A 25,930-nucleotide genomic window follows, 5' to 3' on the forward strand; every position below is an offset into this window, starting at 1 on the left:
CCCCTACCCTATAAATAGCGGCCGCCATGTTCCGTTTTTCCGTCCTTGCCTGACTTTGTACAGAGAGAGATCTGCTCCTTTGTGCTTTGGCTTAGCAAGAGCTCTATAGTGGTCAATTACCTAGCGTTTTTGCTCACATACACCTCCTATATACACCTATATTGTTGTTAGTTAGATAGACATTGTATTTTAGTTAGTAGCTTGTGTGTTACTAGAGACAGCCAGCTGCTGCAGGCAAGCTTACAGCTTTAGGCCTCAGGGCCTTGCCTGTGTGGGCAGCTGTCCTCCTGTCCTCTGTTACTTTATTTCTCATCTTATCTATACCAGTGTTTCTGCTGTCCTTTACTACTGATTGACTGTATTGTGTATTTATACTGTAACTGTACTAGGACACTCACTGTCACTGTTTGTTCATCATAGCTCCTGCGTGTGTGTGCGTGCACAGTACACACTCTATTCCCTTCTGATTACTACTGATTATTGTAATTTCTAGTTGTACTTACTGACTGTTACTACTTACTGTACTAGTAGGGACACTCAGTCACTGTTCATAGGCTACTAGCTCCTGCGTGTGTGTGTGCGTGCACTCACTGTCTGTAGTGTACACACACTCTATTTCCTTCTGATTACTACTGATTATTGTAATTTCTAGTTGTACTTACTGACTGTTACTACTTACTGTACTGTAGGGACACTCAGTCACTGTTCATAGGCTAGCTCCTGCGTGTGTGTGTGCGTGCACTCACTGTCTGTAGTGTACACACACTCTATTTCCTTCTGATTACTACTGATTATTGTAATTTCTAGTTGTACTTACTGACTGTTACTACTTACTGTACTGTAGGGACACTCAGTCACTGTTCATAGGCTAGCTCCTGCGTGTGTGTGTGCGTGCACTCACAGGGCCTGATTCACAAAGCGGTGCAAAGTGTTTGCACGCGCGTGAAAACCCCTTTATCACTCCTAAACTCAGTTTAGGCATGATAAGAAGAAACTCGCGCGAATTTTCCACGCGCAGGCGCACGCGCAGCACCCGGCGCTTCGCGCAAAGCACCCATTACGCCCTATGGGACTTTGCGCGCGCGCGTACGCGCGGTAGCTTCGCGCGAGTTAGAGCACAAAGCGGTGATAACTTTGCTAGTGCAAAGGTTATCACGTCTAAAGTCTTTTAGGCGTGATAACTGAGTTATCACCGCTTTGTGAATCAGGCCCACTGTCTGTAGTGTACACACGCTCTATTTCCTTCTGATTACTACTGATTATTGTAATTTCTAGTTGTACTTACTGACTGTTACTACTTACTGTACTAGTAGGGACACTCAGTCACTGTTCATAGGCTAGCTCTTGCGTGTGTGTGTGCGTGCACTCACTGTCTGTAGTGTACACACACTCTATTTCCTTCTGATTACTACTGATTATTGTAATTTCTAGTTGTACTTACTGACTGTTACTACTTACTGTACTAGTAGGGACACTCAGTCACTGTTCATAGGCTAGCTCCTGAGTGTGTGTGTGCGTGCACTCACTGTCTGTAGTGTACACACACTCTATTTCCTTCTGATTACTACTGATTATTGTAATTTCTAGTTAGTGTACTATTGGAAATACTCACTGTGTTCACTGTTCACACTTACTGATTACCAATACCGATTATTGTATTTTGTATTTGAACTGTACTAATCACATAGCGATCTAATCACTTAGTGATTAGTGTCACCTCACCCACCAACCCACTCCATTAAAGTACCCCACTTTTTCACCCACCCTTTTAAAAAACGTTTGTGTTTACGCCCAAAACATCTAAGATGTCTGGAAGTGGCAGCCAGCGCGGTTTGGCAAGGGGAAGGGCAGCAAGGGAATCAGGAGGAGAGGGAGCAGCATTGTGGCAAGCCGTGGCAGCGCCACCATGCACAGTTCCGCAGCAGCTGCGTCAGTAGCTAACATTCCTCCTATAGCCACTGGCCGTGGACGCCTTGGGCGCCGCCCAGCAGGAGCATCTGCAACTCACGCTGCAGAGACACAGCAGCAGCAGCGTGTAGCACCTGCTCCTATTTTCCTCCAGCCGGGTCGGAAACGTCTCATTGAGGAAAAGGATGCAGCCACTGTGGTGCAACTGATGACGGAGGATGAGCAGCCCGCCATCAGCTCTGCATCCGAGGCCTCCACCCTCACCACCACCACCACCACCCCTGTTCGCAGCAGCCGCCCAGCAGGGCCTGGGGAGGAGGCCAGTTCACCATCAGTCGCCGACCTGTCACTCAGCAGTCTTTTTACCCCAGGCACCATCAGGGTATTGTCTGCTGTTGTTGGCGATTTTGAGGAGGAGATGCTGATGGGCACTTTGGGGGAGGAGGGATTGGACAGGAAGACTGTGGCGACAGTCAAGCAGCCCATCCATGCATCAGGAGAGGAGTTTGGGGGGTCATCATCCCAGCAGGACATGTTTCAGAAGGGGGAGGATGATGATGACACGGTGACAGACAAAGACTGGGTGCCACCAGCTCCAGGGGATGTCGTCATCAGCAGCTCTGAGGAGGAGGAGGAGGATGCACTTGTGGGCCTTGCAAGGAGGCGCATCATTGCAAGCATTGGCAGCAGTAGGCAGGTCCCACAGCCTGCTGGTGTCTCAGGCTCAGCAGCAGCAGCAGCAGCAGCAGCATCTGCCAGTACCACCACCAGCCACACCCAAGCCCCCCCCCCCCCCCCCAACCACCACAGGGAGACAGGCAGCAGCGGCTCCAGGCCATAGGGGGTTGTTTTTGTCACCAATCTGGCGATTTTTCACCATGCCCACAGTGTACAGCAAGTACGCCACTTGCAACCACTGTCAGCGGAAGTTGAGCAGAGGTGCAGACCCCTTAAAGTTCAGCACCAGCTCGCTCATCAACCACCTTGCTGCTAAACATTTCCACCAGCATGAGGAGTTCCAGAGGCTGAAGGCATCTGGTGCTGGCAGTGGCACCACACCCATCACTGCACAGCCTTCAGCAGCAGCAGCAGCAACAGCAGCCACCCGCCCTCCTGCTCCTCCAGCAGCACCAGCAGGAGTGCAGAAACGCACTGCTCCTCCCCCCTCTGCAACTCCTGCCGCCGACATTGAGGCCTGTTCTGGCAGCCAGTCCTCAGTGGCCTCCTCTGCTGTGTCCGCTGATTCCCGTGCTAGCAAAAGGCCACGTCAGAGCCTTTTGAGCGAGTCCTTCCAGGGGGTGGTTAGGGCTCTGCCTCCCAGCAGCCGTCGCGTGCGGCAGCTGAACGGCTTGCTGGCACGGGCTATGTGCTCCCAACTCCTGCCGTACACACTCGTGCAGGAGGGGAGCGACATGCGTGCGCTGCTTGCTTGTGCAGCCCCAGACTGGCAGCTCCCCAGCAGACACTTTTTCGCCCGCAAGGCCATTCCTGCACTGCACCGCTTTGTGATGGCCAATGTGGAGCGAGGGCTGGAGCATGCGGTTGGTGAAAGGGTCCACGTCACCATGAACTCCTGGAGCAGCCACTTCGGGACAGGCCGCTACCTGTCCTTCACTGTCCACTGGGTCAGCTTGGTGGAAGGGGGTGAGGATGGGAGAGCAGCAGCGGGCACAGCAGCAGCAGCAACACAGTGGGTGGTGCCACCCCGCAGGGTCAGGGGAACTGCAGCAGGTTCCTCCGATCCTCTGCCATCCTCCGGCACACCTGGCCAAACCCCCCGCCTCAGCAGCAGCGTGAAGGCCCGCCACTGCCAAGCGCTGCTGCAGTTGGTCAGCCTTGGGAAGACCAAACTGACGGCAACCCATGTGTTGGCCAAACTCCAGGAGCAGGAGAGGATTTGGCTGACCCCCAGAGGCCTCAGAGTCGGAGAGGTGGTGGCCGACAATGGGGCCAATCTGGTTGCCGCAATTGACAGGGGAAACCTGACCCACATCCCCTATCTTGCCCACGTGCTGAACCTGGTGGTGCAGAAGTTCTTGCGCACCTACCAGGGGATGGGCGAACTGCTGGAAACGGCAAGGAACGTTGTGCGTCACTTCCGGCGCTCGGCTGCAGCCTGTGCGAGCCTGGAGGACGTGCAACAGGAGCTGGAGCAGCCACGCCATCGGCTGATCATTGACGTTCCAACTCGCTGGAACTCCACCCTGGCGATGTTGGAGCGTCTGGTTGAACAGAAGCACGCTGTCAACCAGTACCTTGCCCTGGCCACTGTTTCCGCCGCTCAGAGAAGGGACAAGACCAGCAACATCCCGTCCGTTGTCCCCGATGATGACTGGAGGCACATGCAGCAGGTGTGCTTAGTGCTGGCTCCCTTTCTGCAGGCCACTAACATGGTGAGCAGGGACCATGCTATGGTCTGCGAGTGGGTGCCCCTGGTTTGTCTGCTGAACAGGGCTCTCAATGCTTTTCTGGAACAGGGAGCGGCAGCCTTGGACCAGCAGGAGCGGCATGCAGCCGCACAGTCCACCTCTGAGGGGGAGGAGGAGGAGGACTTGGTGGAGGTCCCTGACCTTACTGCTGATGAGGGGGATCAGCACAGTGCAGCTGAGTTGGTGCGGGGGTGGAGAGAGGATGAGGCTGAGGAGGCAGAGGAGGAGGATGAGGACAGCACTGCCGTCGATGTGCCAGCACACGTGGCCCGCCTCTTCCCAATGGCAGCGCACATGCTGACGTGCTTGCGCAAGGACCCCAGGGTGATCCAGATGAAGCAGAGGGAGGACATCTGGATCAGCATGATGTTGGACCCACGCCTCAAGGGGAAGTTGAGCCAGTTCCTGCCTCCTGCAGGAGGAGACCCAGCGCAACAAATAAGGAGCTTGCAGCAGGCCCTTGTTGAGCGCTTGGAGGAAGCCTTCCCCCAGCCTTCCACCCCCACTGTTCAGCCAGCACAGAGGCAGCAGCAGGTGCCTGCATCCAGCAGCAAGCGCCCCACAGACCTGCTGTCTCTCAGCAACGTGCTCTACAGGACTGTAGAGGCTCCGGCAGCAGTGACTAGAGAGGAGATGCATGCAGCAGCATCCTCCTCCGGTCACAGCCAGCGCCTGACCCGCATGGTGGCTGACTACATGGGGTCTTACAGCGGGCTTGACAGCGATGCCCCTGTTGATCCCATGGAGTATTGGGTCAAGCGCCTGGAGATCTGGAGCGAGCTGGCGCAGTGCGCCCTGGAAGTGCTGTCCTGTCCTCCTTCCAGCGTGCTGTCCGAGCGCTGCTTCAGTGCAACTGGTGGCGTGGTCACCGAGAAACACTCACGTCTGTCTCACAAGTCTGTGGACAGACTGACGTTTCTCAAGATGAACCAGGCATGGGTGGAAGGCGAGTCCCTGGCCCCTGTTGTCGGCGAGAGGGGGACATGAACTGGCTACCGGAAGAACCACTGTTAATGTGCCTTACCACCCTTTACCACCTCCTGGCTCCTGCTCACTAAGCCAGCCTGGTTCACTTTGACTATTACGTCGCCTGCAGGCTGCAGCCACACATTTAACACCTACAGTGGGCTGCTGTGTACTGCCCTTCTGCTGTCTGTCTGTGTTTCCCACTGCCAGGGTACACAGCTGCCACCAGCTATTACGTCAAACAATAGCTATATCTGTCTGTGTAATTTGCTGTAAAAAAAAATAAAAATAAACCATAAACAAAAAAAAAGGTTTAATTTTTCTGAGGTGCCCGGGTTGAAAACTGTGTTGTCACAGTTGTGTATTGGAAACAATGTGGGCTGCACGACCGCTGTCCGGTGTTTATTTACGCCCTGGTATCACCGCTAGGTACCAGGGCTATTATGTCACGCTGCCTGCCTGCTGCCACACTCACACTACTCCTCCATTCCTCCTGCTGCTGCTGCTGCTGTCTGTCTGTGTTTCCCACTGCCAGGGTACACAGAATTACCTTCTGCTGCCACTCTGCCACCAGCCATTACGTCAAACAATAGCTGTTCACATTACTCCTCCATTCCTCCTGCTGCTGCTGCTGTCTGTCTGTGTTTCCCACTGCCAGGGTACACAGATTTACCTTCTGCTGCCACTCTGCCACCAGCTATTACGTCAAACAATAGCTATATCTGTGTAATTTGTTGTAAAAACAAAACAAAAAAAAACATTAAAAAAAAGGTTTAATTTTTCTGAGGTGCCCGGGTTGAAAACTGTGTTGTCCCAGTTGTGTATTGGACACGATGTGGGCTGCACGACCGCTGTCTGGGACCTCCTGTTGTGTTTATTTACGCCCTGGTATCACCGCTAGGTACCAGGGCTATTATGTCACGCTGCCTGCCTCATTGACTGCCTGCTGCCACACACTCATCCTCCTCCTCCTGCTGCTGAATTTACCTCCTGCTGTCTGTGTGTTTCCACTGCCAGGGAGCACATACAATGGCGCTTCCAACATGCGTGCGCCACCAGCTATTTATTACGCTCAAAAATAGCTGCATTTCTTTAAAAAAATATATATAAAAGAGAAATAAGTGAAGAAGAAGAAGACGATATAGAAGAAGAAGAAGATATAGAAAAAGAAGAAGAAGGAGAAGAAGAAGAAGGAGAAGAAGAAGAAGGAGAAGAAGAAGAAGAAGAAGAAGAAGAAGAAGAAGAAGAAGAAGAAGAAGAAGAAGAAGAAGAAGAAGAAGAAGAAGATATAGAAAAATAATACGAAGAAGAAGATATAGAAAAATAAGATATAGAAAAAGAAGATATAGAAGAAGAAGACGAAGAAGAAGAAGATGAAGAAGAAGAAGATGAAGAAGAAGATAAAGAAGATGAAGATGAAGAAGATGAAGAAGAAGAAGATGAAGAAGAAGAAGAAGAAGAAGAAGAAGATGAAGAAGAAGATGATGAAGAAGAAGATGAAGAAGAAGAAGACGATATAGAAGAAGAAGAAGAAGAAGAAGATATAGAAGAAGAAGCTATAGAAGAAGATATAGAAGAAGAAGATGAAGATGAAGAAGAAGAAGAAGAAGAAGATATAGAAGATAAAGAAGAAGAAGAAGTATATACAGTACTGAACAAAATTTTGGACACAACTTCTCTTTCCACCTTTTTTTTTTTTAAAGGAACATCCCCACATAATCACTTGCTGTTGTTACTTGGAAAAAAAGATGTTTCTTGCATCATTCACCCTCAAAACAAGTTTTGGAAGCTATTTAAGGCCAATTCGAATAGTCAGCTTGAATAATGAGCTCGAATACCGACTCGAATAGTGAGCTCGAAGTCCGAGGTCGAATCGAATAGTAAAGAATATTCGACTCGAATATTCGACCGAATTCGTATAATTTACTATTCGAATTCGACCAAACTCGAATTATAAAAAGGGGTATCCGAGCACCACTGAACGCAATTAGGGCACAGTTCAGCAGAAATCAAACGCAATTAGGGCACATTTTCAGCAGATATCAAACGCAGTTAGGGCTGCAAAAAGAAAAGAATTTACTCACCTGGCACTGGCAGAAGTCTTCTCTCCCCGTCTACCACCCGGCTCCTCAGGCGCGCAGTTCCCACGGAGCTCCCTCCCTCCTCCAATCTGATTGAATGCAGGGCTACGGGAAGATGGCCACCCGAAGCCCTGTACTGGAGAAATAAATAGTCTCCAGAGCAGGGCTTTGGCGGCGGCCATCTTCCCGTAGCCCTGCTCTGCTCTGCCAGCCCCGCGGGGCTGCGGGAAAACAGTAACGTCACGCCAATGTCACGGAGCCGCCGAGGCCCCTAAGACCTTGAGGCCCCAAGCGGCCGCTTGGTCTGCTTGGTGCCTCGCGGCGCCCCTGCCTCCATCCCAAATGAAAAGGGCCTGGAGGCTCTTTATTTTTTATCTCAAACGTAAATATGGAGGTCAAAAACACAAAAAGAGAGGAGGAGCGCTCTCTGGTGTATTAACTCATTTAATGTTGCTTCGCTCGCAAGGTAAAAATAAAACTTACAAAATATAAAAGATGATAAAGCTTATCACACTGTTAGTGTATATCACCGTGCTCCAGGAGATGGATAACACCTGCTCAGACGCCTCCGCTCTATGGCCAGTAGTAACGGGATTCGGGAATCCGATAGCGCCGGCGGGACCCGGAACATGGAAACAAGCTTGCAATTGTCCTGCACCTCACTGCGTCATGACGCGTTTCGGCGTTCCACGCCTTCGTCAGATGACGCAGAGGTGCAGGGAGGAGGCTAAATGCTCAGCCGGTTGCCAAGCAACCGGCCGTGTGTGTATTCATGCGCTGCGTGCTCAAGGGAAGGAGGCGTTGTCCTAGCAACCGGCCACGCTACTTCTCGGGGGACGGGATGCACCAGCCGTTACTACTACATAGCATGCAGCGAATCTCAACTTGTTAACTCGCTGCATGGAGAAGTGCGAGCGGGCAATTATACATCAATGCCAAACATATATATATGCTAATTTCACAATACATCCCTTTCATTAATACAAGATGGCTATACAACAACCGGACTTAAAATACGTGTAATACGCATATTACTGTATACTGTTGCCAATGATAAGCATATGCAAGAAAAATCTTTTCATACATATATATATACATAAATACACAAAGCTGGTCTAGAAGCGTGTGTGTGTGCATATGTACGCACACACACACACGCGCATGGCGCCATCTAGGGGAAAACTTTATGTCAATAGTAAAAATACATATTTGCAAACAGTTAAACTAATTGAATTAATTAATAAAATTAATGAATTAATGTGTATATGTATACCCGTGTCTAAAAATCTAGACCGTGTACACAACAATGCACTAAAATGGGGAATATGACCCCATTAAGTTAATGACATTATAACATAAAAATAATAAAACCTTTTAAAATTTATGTCTATATAGCAATTCAATGGATACCGAACCAAGTGTTTAGTAAGAGCACCAGCTTCAATAATGATGAAAAATAAATATTTTAGAATATAAATGATAATACAAAGTAAAAGTGAATGATAAATTGTGCATGTTGAATACTAAATTGATGGATGAATATTGCTCAATATCCTCCCGGATATTAATCTAAGTGCCCAACTGGCTTTAGTGTCAAGGGGGAACAGGGGATGGTAATGGAAAGGGGGAATACATCAAGAAGGAACCATACAGACTCAGGAGGCATTATAGATTCTGCACGTGGTCAAATGTATGTGGCTACTTCTAGCCCTTCATTGAGTCCTACTGGTGTCAAAGAATTTAGTTTGAATATCCAGTATGACTCACGTTCACAAAGCTTTCTAACTCTTAGACCTTTATTCAGGTTCTTGGTGATAATTTCAACCCCTAGTATTTTTAAACTGTCAGTTAGTCCCCCATGAGTTTCAGCGAAGTGTCTTGGAACGGCATGTTTAATGCATCCTTCTTGGATCTTCCTCTTGTGCTCACCTAAACGTTGTCGCAGGGGCCTGGTGGTCCTCCCTACGTAATATCTATTTTGGCATCCACAGGTTAACACATAAACTACAAAGGAAGAGCCACAATTAATAAAGTCTTTTACTTTGAGTGTTTCTCCATCTTTATCAGGAAATTCCGATACTCGATGTCGGATGAATGCACAGCACCCACATCTCTTCTTATTGCATCTAAAATTCCCTACCAATTGTGGAAAGAACATGGATGATGTGGCTTTTTCTTGTTTTTGATTTCTAATGTTACTTGGTGCCAACCTATTTTTGATTGATCGTGCCTTCTTAAATATCACTTCTGGTTTGGTTGGAAGCTCATTTTTTAGCCAGGGGTCTTGAAGGACTATATGCCAATTCTTATTCACAATATCCTTGATTTTCATTGCACTTTTATTATAAGTAGTTACAAATGAAGGTCCTCTATTAGTGCCTGTTTTGGTCATACTTTCTGGACAATAGTTCTCCTTTTTCTTTATTGTTTTCTTAACTTTTTCTTTACTCTTATATTTCTCGATCACTTCAGTGATATGCTTCTCCTTGTATCCTTTTTGTAAGAACTTATTGGCCAGTATTTTACTTTGTTCCTCGTAATCCTTATTCGTGGAGCAGTTTCTTCTCAGACGGCAGAATTGACTTCTTGGTATGTTTTGGATCCATCTTGGATGGTGACAGCTGGATACATGTAAATATGAGTTCCCGGCCGTGGGCTTAAAGTGTGTTTTTGATAAAATATGCTTGTTTGTATCATCGGTCATAAGTGTCAAATCTAAGAATACTATACTTTTCTTGTCTATTACATAAGTAAAACCTAAATTAAAACTATTGTTATTGCAATAGCCCAAAAAACTATGAAACTCTTCACTTGTACCATCCCAAATGATTAGGATATCATCAATAAATCTCGTGTTACAACCGGCTGAGCATTTAGCCTCCTCCCTGCACCTCTGCGTCATCTGACGAAGGCGTGGAACGCCGAAACGCGTCATGACGCAGTGAGGTGCAGGACAATTGCAAGCTTGTTTCCATGTTCCGGGTCCCGCCGGCGCTATCGGATTCCCGAATCCCGTTACTACTGGCCATAGAGCGGAGGCGTCTGAGCAGGTGTTATCCATCTCCTGGAGCACGGTGATATACACTAACAGTGTGATAAGCTTTATCATCTTTTATATTTTGTAAGTTTTATTTTTACCTTGCGAGCGAAGCAACATTAAATGAGTTAATACACCAGAGAGCGCTCCTCCTCTCTTTTTGTGTTTTTGTATTCCTACCAGTGTCCATACCTTGGTCCCAGGGTATTGTGGAGCAGCACCTGGTGGAAAACTTGTGTGTTCCGTGGATTTTACACTCGTTGGAGCGCAGTGGAATTGAGTGTGTTTGGTTTCTCTTTAAATATGGAGGTCAGCCTGGGCATGACGAATTTGTCTCAGACCTCAGGACAGTTACATCCTTTAAAGTACCTTGAATCTTGGAATCAAATATTGAGTAAAGCCCATGGTGGACTTAGTCTCCTGATGCTGCTTACTGTCTTTGGGGTCACTCCCTTTCCCCAGTACTGGTCATCTTCTCTCCCCACCATCTGAGAAGTTCATGCAAGCGACAGCAAGAAATTCTTATGCATGCAAACATTTGGAGCCACATCTGTACAGTGAAAAAATGTGCTTGTAGATGAGTAAGCACTTTTGCTGCGCATATGCAGTTCAGAACTCATACCTTTTCAGTTCTAAATTGCTTTGTACCACTTGGAGGAACTTCCGGGGGAGTATTACATGGAGGGATTTTCTTGAATACTTAGAGGATCAGAAATGGGGAGCGGGATGGGCCCCAAAGACTATGGAGGAGTTAATCTAGCCCACCATGGGCTTCATTCAACTGCCCCTCCCCTGAAAACCCCCCCGCCCCCGGACTTCCTAAACCCCCCCTACCCTAGACCCCCCCCCCCGATTCAGGGGTACTTTTGCTGCTTTATAATCTGGCTCTCTAAAATCTATGTTCTTTGTATCATACAGTAGGTATCAGTTTATGTTAAACTGTTTTATTATTCAAGAGAGCTTACCTGGAACCTGATCACCTTCAGTTTTTCGTTTAAAATCCATACACAAACCATGTATTTCTGTTGTAGAAAAAAATAGTATCACAGTAAAGGACAGCACAAATTCATATTAAAAAAAAAAAGAGACTTGCTAAGTATAACAAATAAACACACGTTAGCAGCTACTGCATTAGCCTCCTTGGCAGTTATTAAGAGTCGGGCTCTGGGTAGAAAAAAACAAGCCAGGAGCGGAAACCCTGAGCGTGACTTATGGTAGCCACTGGGAGGCTTGTGCATAGCGGGCGTTTTTGCTCACCTGCCCGGGGATCCAGAGACTGGCAGCCATTCTCCTTCCTGTCCTCGGATTCTCTGCATCCCTCTGGTGAGATCACCATTTGTCATCATGACGACAGCCGGCGATCACACTAGGTTACAGCGCCACCCAGAGGATGGGGGGAGAACTGCAGCACTGGATCCCAGGGAGGTGAGTAAGTGCTGGGGCTGCAGGCTCTTTAGCAACATGATTTTTCTTGGTTTTAGGGTCTAAAAGCCTGCAAAAAAATTGCACTGCTTTGCATTGATGATCATAATCAGCTAATCATGAGTATGCGAAATCACGCGTACATTTTCACAATTACATCTATACTTTATTACAAATTCGTAATCCAATGACTTTGTTTAATCATTCGCAACTGCGCATTAATTTTACGCGTAATTTATGCATAATTACGTGCCAACTTTGACGGTGAATAGCAAAGCCCCCATACATGCTATTGCTACCAAAATTGCTACATATGTTAAGAAGAATAGTGGGTACAACTCAAAAAAAACATTTTTCAAAAAGACCTTGCAGTTTTTGAGAAAGTCAATTTTAAAAATGCAAAGAAAAATGATTTTTAAACTTAGAAAAATTAGTCTTTGTTTTCTAAAAATAAGTTTTCTCAAAAACCAGAAGGTCTTTTTTACCTTGTATCCACTATTCTTCTTAGCATATGTGGCAATAGCTTTGTATGGGGGTTGTGCTATTCACCGCCAAACTCGGCACAAAATTATGTGTAAATTAGGTGTGAATTCATGCATAATTGCAAATGCTTACAATTACATCCGAAATGAATTATACTTTTCCCTGAAATTTTGCATTACGATTAGGATTCGTAATTGCGAATTATGATGCTTAATTATGCATAGGCGTAATTTCTGCTCATTACTACTTTTCGACTCTAAAATCTAGAAAAAATCATACTGTTGGGGGGGGGGGGGGGGGGAGGGGTTAAGAAAAAGTTGTAATTTGCACAACTTTGTCTAGCAGCCTATCTCTCTTTACAAAGAACAAACAAGAAGTTTGGCACGACTCACTTATCCAGCCTTCATGCTCAGCACGTCCTGGTGTCTCCATGGCTTTTATCGAAGCCCCAATTTACTGCTGTGCACAAATTAAGATCACATGGTAGCAGGGGGCATACCTGATAGGGCATGCATGGCTATACTAGAACCTGGGGGCACAAATGTCTACCAAACATTCCTGTTTTGGGGTGGAGGACGCACATGACTACTTCATACTACTGTCTGGAGGCTCGCATCTCAACCTAATTCTACTATCTGTAGGTAAAAATCTACCTAACACTTATATTAGGGGGCTAACATAGCTACTTAACACTACTATCTGGGAGCCTTTCATGGCAAATGCCACTGCTATTGTGTTACTCACATGGCTGCCTAATTCTATTAAGGGGCAATAAGGCTAGTAAGCTGCCTAATACTTCTATTGGGGGGGGGGGGGGTGTCAGGCATCGGCACTGCAAATTACTCCCCCTTAGTATTAGGGGGAACTTACCTACTCAATACTAATATCTAATAGAAGGAAAGGGGGTGCACATTACTATGTATAACTTATAGGTTTTGAAAGCTTGCAAGGAAGGATTCTAGTACAGTTATTCAATAAAGGTACATAACGACTTTTGAAGTTAATGTCTTCAAATTCTCCCCATGACTAACACTGGATCACATACAACTGTCTCAAAAATGGATAGCTCTGTATCCTATAGAGCCTTCCTGGACCTCTCTGTGTCTTCATTCCACTGCTGTCACCCGCATTGCAGGTATTCAACTACCTGGTCGAATACACATTTTTGGAACCACAGAAGGCTTGGAAAAACTTGTGCCCCTAAGTGCTCCCGAAGACCGGTGGCTCCATACTGTCAGTCTGGATGGACAGTCTGGAGCCTCCCATCTTCAGAAGCCCTCGGGGGACACAAGTGTTTTCAAAGCTTTGCTAGGGGTCATGGAAAATTTGAATGGAGAATAATGTTGAAACAGGAGGACACTGTGACAGAGGACACAGTGAGATGATCTTGAAGGCTCAATGACAGTGATCCTCAAACTAAGGCCTGTGGGCCAAATGCGGCCGCCTGAGGCTTTTTCACCACCCCCCCACTCTCAAAATCTATTAGTTATAGGCACAGTCCACTGCGTCTTTAAATATCTGCGACCCAAATATAGAATAGCATTGCTGGCATCCACATGGGTCCAATTGGACTGCAGGTTGTAACCTGGGTATGCCTTACTGTCTGTAGAAAAGATGTTCTTCGGGCACCACATGAATGGCTTCTTCTCCGGAGGAGTTCTCCTCTGTGTTGCAGGACATACCATCTATCTGCACATGCTGTGTTGGGGGACATACTATCGGGTTTGGTTAAATGGGAGACATAAGGGCTGCACATGATAACAGGTAATAGTTTAAGCTACCTAGAGTCAATGTAATGTTTTCTACATTTTATGTATACTCCGGCCCCCAGCCGTCTAAAGTATGTTAACCCGGCCCTTGACTGAAGAAGTTTGGGGACCACTGCTCTATGAGATCCAGAGCATCCCCTGATAGGTAAGTATCTGACTTTTTTTATTTTTTGCTTGCTTCACCATTGCTTTAAAAATGTCATTCTGTATACTACTATCATCTCTTCTGTAACTTCTGTAACTTTCTTTCTTCTTTTCTATTATGCACTTATATCCTGATTCCTGATCTGTGACATGACTGTGCCTTATACCCCAAGTTAAAGCTCTTCATTGTCATTGTGTAACATAACAAAATACATTTTCATGACAGCCCCAAGGTTCATATGAAGAACATTGGTGACAAAGGAAGAAATAGAGATGTTATACAGAGTATGCCAAAGATTTAAAATAGTTAAACATGTTGTGTATGGTGTTAAAGGACACCAGATGTGAATAAAGCCAGAGAAACAGGTGAGCAGGCATATGCTATCACCTGTCCTGATGCCCGCCACTCCCCCAGTTCTCCTCTCTTGCCGCCCTATCATACCTAAAAGCCCCCCCGGGACCCTCAGGCTTTATTGCGCAGGCACTGGCTGGGCACATCTCACAGCGCACGTCCATGGCCAGTAATGCTCTGCGCATACGTATGACATCATGCGCATGGCGTTATGTAGTGACATCATACGCATGCCCGGAGCACTCCCGGCCATGGGTGCATGCTGTAGGACCCCCCATTTCTCTAGCTTCATCTGGTATTCTTTAAGTGATTAGAAGCATAATTGCTATTGCACCCATGAATGAATAGTTTATTGCACATTAGCATTATGGCTTTTTGAACATGTTGAATAAAAAAAAGTCTCAAAGAAGATTCAGAGTTTACAAAGTTTATGGCAGATGGGGAAAGGCTGTTTTTTTCAGTCTGTTTGTGTGTATACAGATTGGAGAGCTAAAAAAAAAAAAAAACAGTTTCCAGGGTGATTGTTATCCTTGATAAATGTTTTTGGCTCTTCTCCTACAACAAGTCTTTTACAAGAGTTTCTTTACTAGCCTTGGTGCAGCTGTTGTACCAGGCAGTCATGCAGTGGATCAATACACTTCCTAAAGTACATCTTAACCAGCAGCTTCAGGGAAAGGTTAGAACTTCCTAGGTTTCTAAAAAAATTGAGGTGTTGTTGTGTTTTGCCAATTACGAATAAGTTGTGATTGTGTGATTGTGTTTTCTTGCCCCACCTCCTCGAACTTGCCCTCTGAATACAGGGGAATCAAAGCTATCTGCCTAAAAGAGATGAGCACAAATAGCTGTAATTTCACCTCATAGTTCACAATTACGATACAAAATTGTAATACGAAATATTGGAAAAAATTGTGAATAATTTTGCTTGTAACCAAAATCCGGAACCGTATTTTCTCAATAAAATGTAATTTTGTGCCGCCTTTTGCAGTTAACCCTCCTGGCGGTATAAAAAAATACGCCAGGAGGCAGCGCGGCAGTTTTTTTTAAATTTTTTTTTTCTATATCATGTAGCGAGCCCAGGGCTCGCTACATGATAGCCGCTGCTCAGCGGCATCCCCCCGCCCTCTTCGATCGCCTTCGGCGATCTCCGATCAGGAAATCCCGTTCAAAGAACGGGATTTCCTGGAGGGCTTCCCCCGTCGCCATGGCAATGGGCGGGATGACGTCACCGACGTCACTGACGTCGGGTCGTCATTGGGAGTCCCGGGCCACCCCTCGGCGCTGCCTGGCACTGATTGGCCAGGCAGCGCACGGGGTCTGGGGGGGGGGGGCGCGCGCCGCACCGTATAGCGGCGATCGGGCGCGCGGCGGCGGCGATCGGGGTGCTGGCGCAGCTAGCAAAGTGCTAGCTGCGTCCAGCAAAAAAAAAATTAAACAAATCGGCCCAGCAGGGCCTGAGCGGCACCCCCCGGCGGCTTACCCCGAACTACGTTCGGGGTTACCGCCAAGAAGGTTAATAGCAAAGCTCCTATACATGTTATTGTCAGCAAAATTGCTATGTATGTTAAGGGGAACAAGTAAAAAAAAATGAAAAAATAAAAAAAACTGAAGTTTTTGAGAAAATCAATTAAAAAATTCAAAGGGAAAAAAGGCTTTTAACTTGGTAAAATTGAATTTTGCTTAACCTCCCTGGCGGTATGTAAAGTGCGGCTGCGCAGCCACGGGAGGGTTTTTTTCCCTTTTTTTTTTTTTTAGCATGTAGCTAGCCTAGCGCTAGGCTAGCTACATGCTTCCCCCCTCCCTGCGACGTCCCCCCGTAGTGTCCAATCGCCGCCGGCGCCGCTTGCCCATAAGGAAATCCCGTTCTGAACGGGATTTCCTTGAGGGCTTCCCCCGTCGCCATGGCGATGATCAGAGTGACGTCATCAACGTTGCCAACGTCGTGACGTCACAGGGAACCCCGATCCACCCCATAGCGCAGCCTGGCGGCGATTGGCCAGGCTGTGCAAGGGGTATGCGGGGGGGCCCTGTATCGCGGCAGGTAGCGGTGCATCGGTGGCGGGCGGTGGCGATCAGACCAAACACGCAGCTATCAAAGTGCTAGCTGCGTGTTTGAAAAAAAAAATTATGTAAATCGGCCCAGCAGGGCCTGAGCGGCACTATCCGGCGGCTTACCCCGTGTCCAGCACGGGGTTACCGCTAAGGAGGTTAACAAAAATGTGTTTTGTCATGTTCCCACTATTCCTCTTAACATACATAGACATTTTGGTGACAATCTATGGGGCTTTAGTATTAAACACTAAAGTCGGCACAAAAATTATACAAAATTACAAACAAATTATGCAATATCAATTGAATTTATATATAATAAGTTAACGTGTGGCCATAATTGCAAAATGTGGGGTAATTATTAGTAGGTTATGATCACCACTATTACGTAAACTAGTACAGATCTCCGCATGGGGCAGGTTATGCTGGCATATGGTGATGGTGAGAGAGACCTTGGCCCATATGCAATTAACTTTTTCTGTGATATTTTTTAAGTGATATTTTCATACTTTATAAAATGCCTTTTAAATCACCAGCAAGCAAAAAAAAAAATACTTAAAATAGTTTGACAGTACTTTTAACCTACTTAATAGTACTTTTTTAATTGCAAAGTGCTGAAAAGTTCTTCTAAATAGAAGATGAAAAATTATCTCCTAGGAGAAAACTCAGGAGAAAGGGTTAATTGCCCATGAAAACTTGTTTTCATACACTGGGATGCCCGGATGCATGGGAAAATAAGAAGTACAGTGCTTCATGTCAAAGCTGACTATAAGCCGTTAGGTGACTTGTGCTGCAGTGAGTAGGGGCTGACAAATTATACAGGACCTCTGTCTTTTAGCACTTTGCTGGACTTTGTGAATCATTACAACAGGCAGCAGAGGTGGTCTCGGAAATTGTTTGTTATATGCTAATCCAGCAGATGTTAATTAGTGACACCTTCACTTGGATAGTATCTAAGGAAAACCCAACTTACTCTGCCCATTTAAGAGTGTCAAAGTTTGGCCATGGCAAAGATTTGGTTTCCTGTTCCAATTTTGAATGTATTATTGTTACACATCTCATAGCACTGTAGATCAGCTTGTTTTATAAAAAGTTATGAAAATGACAAATTTATAACAAAGGATAAGAGGGTCAAAGCAAAATGCATTTTCCCCCTGAAGCGATACTGAACTTGAGTGCTGGGGGATGTGGCCTGAGGCAGGATGAGTTAACTCTCCTATGTCAACACCTCTGGTTGCTGCTCTCCAAGCCTCTCTCCACCTACCCAACACATTTCATAGTGATGAGCACAAATTTTGCATAGACGTACTTCACATCAAAATTCACAATTACAATGTGAAATCCTAATGCAAAATTTTGGGAAAAATCTAAATTCATTTTGCCTGTAATTGTAATTATCCGTAATGTTGCATACATTTTTGCATAATTTTTCCGTAATTTTGTGCCAAATTTAGCGGTTAATAGAAAAATCCTATTGCCACCAAAAATGCTACATATGTTAAGGTGAATAGTGGATACAAATAAAATAAAAAGACCTTGAGAAAATAGATTTTAAAAGTGCAAAGGATTTTTCTTTTAAGGGCTCATTTCCACTATCGTGAAGCCGCATGCATCCAACGCATGCGGATTCGCACATGTAATGCAAGTGGATGGGCCTGTTTCCACTGTAGCGTTGTTGAGGTGCGGTTTTTTCAGCGGTGAAAAAACGCACAAAAGAGCCGCAGAATTCGCCTGCGAGTGGAATGCATGCGAATCGCATGCAAATCGCATGCAATGTATTAATAGGGAAGTCGCATGCGGTTTCCCCATGCGTTTTTTGCCGCAAATTCGCATGGGAATTCGCATAGGTTCCAATGTAAATTTACACAGGCAGTGACATGGTTAAAATTGCATATACCCTCACCTATGCGAATTCGCATGCGAATTCGCGGCAAAAAACGCATGGGGAATCGCATCCGCATGCAATTTCATCAGCGGTGGAATCCAGGCGATTCCGCACCGCAATAGTGGAAACAAGCCCTTACTGTTTTTTTCTGAGTTTAAAAACCTTTTTTCTTTCCATTCTCAAAAGCAAATTTCAAAAACTACAAGCGCTTTAAAAAAATAAATAATAATAATAATATTTTTTTGACTTGTACCCACTGTTCTCCTTAGCATTTGTAGCAATTTTGGTGGCAATAGCATGCATTTTCTATTAACCACTAAATTTGGCATAAAATTATGTGAAAATGTACGCAAAATTACAAATGATTGTATAAAATCAATTGAATTTACATATTGTAATTACATATAGGCATAATAGCGAAAATTAGGATCATTCCTTATGATCTTGCCTGCTCATCTTTATTTATCACCATTTTATGATTGCACTCGTCAATTGTGAAAACATTAATTATACCTTCCTTTGTTTTACCTGTGTTGTTGTTTTTTGTTTGTTTGTTTGTTTGTTTTTGTTAATTGTATCAGTTTATTTTTATTCTAACAACTTTGTTACTTTCTGAGAAGGAACTTACTTTCTAATAAAATCCTCTTCTCTTTCTGATGGCTTATTTCCTTGTCGACTTTTTTCACTGTTGGTAAAAGGTAAGGTTACTGTGACAGCACAGATGGATATCATTATTACTGACACCTACTAAAAAAACAATTACCCATCAAAACCAAGTGCGAGAGGATGTTTTTTTATCAGCTGTTCTTATAAATATCCAAAATTCATCCTATAAATATTTATTGAAGTATATTGGACCCCTGAATGCGAAACAGGAAGTTTGGGCGCCCGCTATTGGCAGAAACTTGGCTGTTTGCTATAGGCGCCATTATACATTGTGGTTATAGTGTCAAATTTTGTGGACACCCCACCCTAACATTATTGTAATTGCAGGGGGTCAGAGGGGGGCCATTAAGGTTAGGTATGTATGGGGTGTTTCTAAAGGTTAGGTATGGGGGGTGATTAAGTTTAGGCAGGTTTTTTTTTATTTTTTAAAGTGACTCTGTAACAAATTGTTCAGCCTTATTTCTTCTATCCTACAAGTTCCTATACCTGTTCTAATGTGGTCTGGATTACTGCAGCCTTTTCTAGTTGCACTGTCTCTGTAATATATCTAATCTTCTTTTCTTTGTCAAGCTTTGTCAACCCAGAGAGGAATGTGCTGCCTCTGCTGTGATAGGGAGAAGTTATGCATGCCCCCTGCAAGCTCTATGTGTGTGTGCTTTGTTTATCACAGACAGGTCTCTTGCTCACAGTTTCAGCTTGTCTGAGGGATGAGGGAGCTGCCCATGCTGAGAAACTGTGAGAATTCCTAACTGGAGTGCAGATAATTCACTATGCAATAAAAACGTGTAGTATACTGTAATCTCTCTCTCTCTCTCTCCTGGTTAGCGGCCATGTTTTTTGTTTGTAAACACTGCCTAAAACTGGTGATTAAAATCCAGGATCGCAGCAGGGAGCAGCAGAAAGGTAAAGAGGGATCCAGGAGATCACAGTGACTTGATTATTATGTTTTTTATTGTACAATTCGAACAGTACAGATTCTCTTTAAGAAACAATTTTATTGTATTTTTAAACAAGGTTACAATAAAACATACAAACACCCCGATGGTCTCTTGAGAGGCTCCCTATGCTACATGATTCCTGTCATTTGGCACTGTATTGGCCTGAGGAAGCGGGCTCATTTTTAAACTGGTTTTCCACCCCACCCTTTAGATTGTAAGCCTCCGGCAGGGCCCTCCTTCCTAACGTATCCAGCTTGATTATGCAATCTTACTCGCAACCACCCCTCTTGTAGACTCGAACAGTCTCTATTTTGACCTATGACACTATTGTTATCAAATCATTTACATGATCTTGTTTTGTTGTGAGTTTCCGTATGTTCTACCTGTATGTTAACCCATTTATCTATTGTGCAGCGCTGCGTAAGATGTTGGCGCTTTATAAATACAATAAATAATAATAATAATAATAAAAGCTTTTATTCAAATCAGGGCGCCTCTTTCCCTTATTGTGCATAGTTATACCCCGTACATGTTTGTCCGAGGGGTAGTGACAGAACACCCGTTGTTTTACCACGGTCAATGTTTTGTCCATCCTTTTTCATCTAAGAGAGCGACCGCAACCAGGTCCGTCCAGGACCACCCCGAGTGGAGTCGGGTTTATGGTCTCCACCTGCTTCCTGTGGTCGGTTGCCCCTTGCAACCCTCCTTTGTGAGTAGCCCTTTCAATCAATTGATTTCTTCACACACCTATTATTGACATACTGCACTATTGGGCTCCCTTTTTTGTCTCCTGTATTTTTTTCCATAGGGTGCCAAGACACCCCAACCATGATTGATCTCCCTGAGCCAGCCCACCCCAATCCCAAATATAAAAAGCGAAAGGATCACCATATGTAAAATAAAAAACTCACAGAATACAGAAACGTATATCATATGTTTATGTGGAATATCCTTAGCTTCTTCTTCCAGATTTTATAGAACTTCTTCAAGCCAATGGGAACCCGTTTTTTTTTTTTTTTTTTTTAAATAAAACCATTATTTTGTTGCTAATTAAAATCATAGTGGATTACCGTGTGTCCGGTTATCAGCCCCATATTCCTTTCCCCCGTTATCCAAGATGGCTGCTGACCTTTCCTTTATCGTCCGAGTCAGCAGCCTTCTCCTGCCTCCTAGTGCTTGTATTAGTGCGAGTATTGGCTCTGGAGAGCGCGAGCGTGCACGTCACAGCAGTGTGTGTTGGGAACGGAACAGCCGTGTGAAGTGCACCTTGCAACCAGGAAGAGATAACGTGAATACGTGCACGCTCTGTGAGGGAGACCACAGAGCTGCGCATTCATGCGAACGCGGACAGGAGGGCGGGGAACGGGGTGGAGAACAACACACGTCGGAGGAGTGACAGAGCAAGGGAAAGAAGCTCTGCCTCCTCTGAAAACATCACTTATTGGACCGAAACGTTCAGGAGATTAAATTAAGATTTATGCTCTAATAGACAGCAAGAAAAGGGGTAAGTAGGCACATCAGAAGAAAAAAAGAAAAAGCTGACAGGTCATCTATTAATATTATCTTTTATAAACCAGTTCCCAGTCACTTTAAAGGACCACTATTGCGAAAAAAAGTTGGCAGTTAAAATCTGACAGAACCGACAGGTTTGGGCCAGGCCATCTCCTCATGGGGTATTCTCAGGGTTTTCTTTGTTTTCAACAGCATTTCATGGACAGCAGTTTAACTGCCAAAATTGTAATATATCAGCCAGCCTCCCTACTCACTTGCACACTATTTTGTCAGTTAGACTCTGCAACTGCTGTTCAGGAAATGCTGTTGAAAACCAAGAAATCCTTGAGAATCCCCCATGAAGAAATGGATTGGCCTAAAACCTGTTGGTTCTGTCAGATTTTAACTGCCTACATTTTTGAGCGATAGTGGTCCTTTAAAAGATCCTCACCCTTCATACAGTGCTGCCCATAATTATTCATACCCCTGGCACATTTTGACTTAAAGTTACTTTTATTCAACCAGCAAGTCATTTTTTGATGGGAAATTACATAGGTGTCTCCCAAAAGATAATAGGACAATGTACAAGAGGCATTATTGAAAAAAAACAGCATTGATCATCTTTTATTTACATTTGAGCAAAACATGTCCATTCCAAAATGATCCATACCCTTCTCAATAATTAATAGAAAAGCCGTTATTGGCTATTATACCAATCACACACTTCTTATAATTGCAGGCCAGTGTTTTGCATGTCTCCACAGGTTTTTTTGCACATTCATCTTTAGTAATGAGCTCCAAATCTTTCAGGTTGGAGGGTCTTCTTGCCATCACCCTGATCTTTAGCTCCCTCCACAGATTCTCAATTGGATTCAAGTCAGGACGCTGGCAGGGCCACTCCAAAATGTTAATGTTGTTGTCTGCTAACCATTTCTTCACCACTTTTGTTGTGTGTTTTGGGTCATTGTCACGCTGAAATGTCCACTGGTGCCCAAGGTCAAGTTTCTCTGCAGACTGCCTGATGTTGAGAATCCTCATGTATTGCTCTTTTTTCATGATGCCGTTTGCTGTGATTAGGTTCCCTGGTCAACCCCCAAAGCATTAGGTTCCCACGACCATGATGTTGGAGATGGTGTTGAAAGCTTCTCTTTTTGTACACCAAATTCATCATTGTGACCAAACGATTCAATTTTTGTTTCATCTGACCATAACACAGAAGACTAGAAGTCTTATTCTTTGTCCAGATGAGCATTTGCAAAGGCCAAGCCAGCTTTTGTGTAGCTTATCTGGAGAAGTGGTGTCCTCCTTGGTCTGCATCTGCGGAACCCATCAGGGTGCACTGTCCGTTGGATTGTCTGCCTTCAGATATTTTTACCAGCAGAGCCCAGATTTATCAGGATGGCCTTGCTGGTTATCCTTGGATTTATTTTCACCTCTCTCACTATCCTCCCGGCCAGCACAGGTGTCGTTTTTGGCTTCCAACCACGTCCTCTGATTTTCCACAGTGCAGAACATCTTGTATTTTTTAAATAATACTTTGCACTGTAGCCACTGGAACTTGAAAACATTTAGAAATAGCCTTGTAGCCATTTCCTGACCCGTGAGCAGTCACAATGAGCAGCCGCAGGCCCTCCTCACTGAGCCCCTTTGTCTTAGCCATGACTGTCCACAAACCAACAGAGAGCTGCTGTTTTTCACCTGTTGAGTTTATTAAATCAGCTGTTTCCAATTATTCAGGGTAATTAGGATGCTTTAGAACAGCTTGGACTATTTGGAATGGTGTAAAACTTTGGATTTTCCCACAGACTGTAACAGTTTGTGAAGGGTATGAATAATTTTGGACTGGACACTTTTTGCTCAAATGCAAATAGAAGCTCAGAAATGTTTTTTTTCCCCCTCAATAATGCATCTTGTACATCGTCTTGTTATCTTTTGGGAGACACCTATGTCAATTTGTTAAAATCAGCCAGGAGTATGAATAATTATGGGCAGCACTGTAAATGTTTTTATAGATAGGCAGGTCTGTATTAGCAGAGGATTTGAGATCATTAATGGTCGGGGCTACCGGTTTCTTCCAAGCCAAAGCTATAGTCCTCCTGGCATAAAACAACAGCAATAGTTCCTTTCACTGAGCGTGGTATCACCGAAGTGATTAAGAAGCAGAGTCTCAGCTGTATAAGGTATTTGTGCACCGACAACATCTGCTAGGAGGTTGTGAACCTATGACCAGAAGAAGAGGAGCTCTGAGTCCTGGCAGTCCCAGAATATATGAAAAAAGCCGGTGTTGCCCACACCACACCTCCAGCACGCATCAGATGCACCCAGTTCCATCATGGATAATTTGTAGGGGGGTGAAATAAACTCTATAAGGATATTTCAGTGCACTGAGTTTATGTCGGGCTGCAATCGAAATCCTAAGAAAGTCCAAGACTATGCCTCCCAATCCTTCAAAGAGAGGCTTAGGGAGTCTCGTTGCCCTGCTTTAAGGGTTTTTTGAAATTCAACCGTCATGTGCGATATCAGAGTGCCATATAATTGTGATGGGATTCCCGTGAGCTCTAAATGCATCATCAACTGTTTGACATGAGTAGATTGGAGCAATATTGGTTCAGAGAGGAACTGGGTATCATATACGTGTGACGCAGCTGGAGGTACCGAGAGAACATGGAATTGTGGAGAGAGCACTGGGCTTTGAGGGCATTGCATGAAAGAAGACTATATCCCCCAACTATGTCCTTAAAGCGGAATATACCCCGTATTTTTCGGACTATAAGACGCTCCGGACTATAAGACGCACCCAAGTTTAGAGGACAAAAACCAGGGAAAAAAATAAATATACTAAACCTGGTGCATCTATGGTGCAGGGGCATCTTATTGACCTCTCCCCCCCCACCCAATTATGTTTCCCTTGAGCCGCTTGTGTCTTTCTGTGTCCCCCTGTGTCCCATCCCTGTGTGCAGTGTTCCCCTGTGTTCCATCCCTGTGTGTGGTGGTATCCCCTGCGGAGTCGCACCTAGATGTGCGGTGCGCCATCCATGTATGCAGTGTCCCTCTGTGTCCCATCCCTGTGAGGGTGTCCTCATGTCCCTGTGCGCTGTGGCATGTTACATCCACATGTACAGTGTCCCCTTGTGTCCCCATGTGTCCTATCCATGTTTGCAGTGTCCCATCCATGGGTTCCATGTCACTCTGTGTCACATGCCTGTGGGTGGTATCCTGTGTCAGATGTGTCCCTGTGTGCAGTGTCCCGTGTCTACAGTGTCCCTGTGTCCTGCATACCATACCTTCTCCCCGACTCCTCAGGCTGATGAGGAAGTAGCCATAGACAAATCAGGGAGGGGGGTGCTGCCCCAGACCACCACTTACAGCACTCAGGCTTCAAAAGAATGCTCTCACCAACTTGTAGTTCCTGCAGAACAATTCACCATCTGCTGCTATCCACCACATTCAACCTGGAAGCACAGCGTGGCAGTGCTAGATAAGCAGTCTAGTACAGCGGTGGAATGCACGCTAAATCCCCGTGGTGTGGTGAGTACAGGCCACTGAGGCTCCACCCACCTTGTGCAGTGATTGGCCGCAATGATGTAAGGCCATCACTGTTGCGCTGAAGCTCCGCCCACCTTGCGCAGTGATTGGCCCCAATGATGTAATGGCAGTCACTGTCGCACTGAAGCTCCACCCCTGATGTGCAGTGATTGGCCCTAGTGTTGAGCATCGTCCCGCCCGCGGGACTATCGCGCCCTGTAAGAAGAAGGATGCAGGAGAAGTAAGCACTGCAATTGGCAGTCTGGGGCAGCACCCCCCGCCTGATTGGTTGATGGCTATGGCTCATCATCAAAGCTGCTGGCTGCTTCCTGAGGAGCCAGGGAAGAAGTTAAGGTATACAAGATACACGGGACACCACACACAGGGACATCGGATGCTGACACAGCGACATTGGACAATGCACATGGGGACATCAAGTGCAAGGACACAGACAGCACACACAGGAACACGGGACTCTGCACACATGGAAAGGACTCTGCACACACAAAAGAGGGACAGGGACGCCAGGCACAGAGGGACGAGGACAAACAGTCACTGGTCTGTACATTCAGACTATAAGACGCATTGACTTTTTCCCCCCACCTTTGGGGGAGAAAAAGTGCGTCTTATAGTCCAAAAAATACGGTAACCCTGCATTTCAACTTTGCTCTAAAACATTATTTACAGCATATTATATGCAACCAACATTTTTTTTTTACTAGACCAGCATTGGAAGGGTTACACACAGAGCTTTAACGTTCTGTGGAGAGAAATACAGACGCATCTGA

The 25,930-nt window shown here is 45.4% G+C and overlaps 1 protein-coding gene across 1 annotated transcript in view; it reads right to left on the reverse strand.

Annotated features, from left to right (window-relative positions):
• Window positions 1-25,930, reverse strand: part of LOC137526030 (uncharacterized) — a 113,735-nt gene that overhangs the window by 48,400 nt on the left and 39,405 nt on the right. The window contains exons 6-7 of the mRNA XM_068247242.1: window positions 19,151-19,207; window positions 11,387-11,443 (exon numbers count right to left, since the gene is read on the reverse strand). Coding sequence (XP_068103343.1) covers window positions 11,387-11,443; window positions 19,151-19,207 — 114 coding nt within the window. The remainder of the gene's footprint in view (window positions 1-11,386; window positions 11,444-19,150; window positions 19,208-25,930) is intronic.

This window comes from Hyperolius riggenbachi, chromosome 7 (genome assembly GCF_040937935.1).
Source record: "Hyperolius riggenbachi isolate aHypRig1 chromosome 7, aHypRig1.pri, whole genome shotgun sequence".
In the NCBI taxonomy this organism is placed as follows: Eukaryota; Metazoa; Chordata; class Amphibia; order Anura; family Hyperoliidae; genus Hyperolius; species Hyperolius riggenbachi.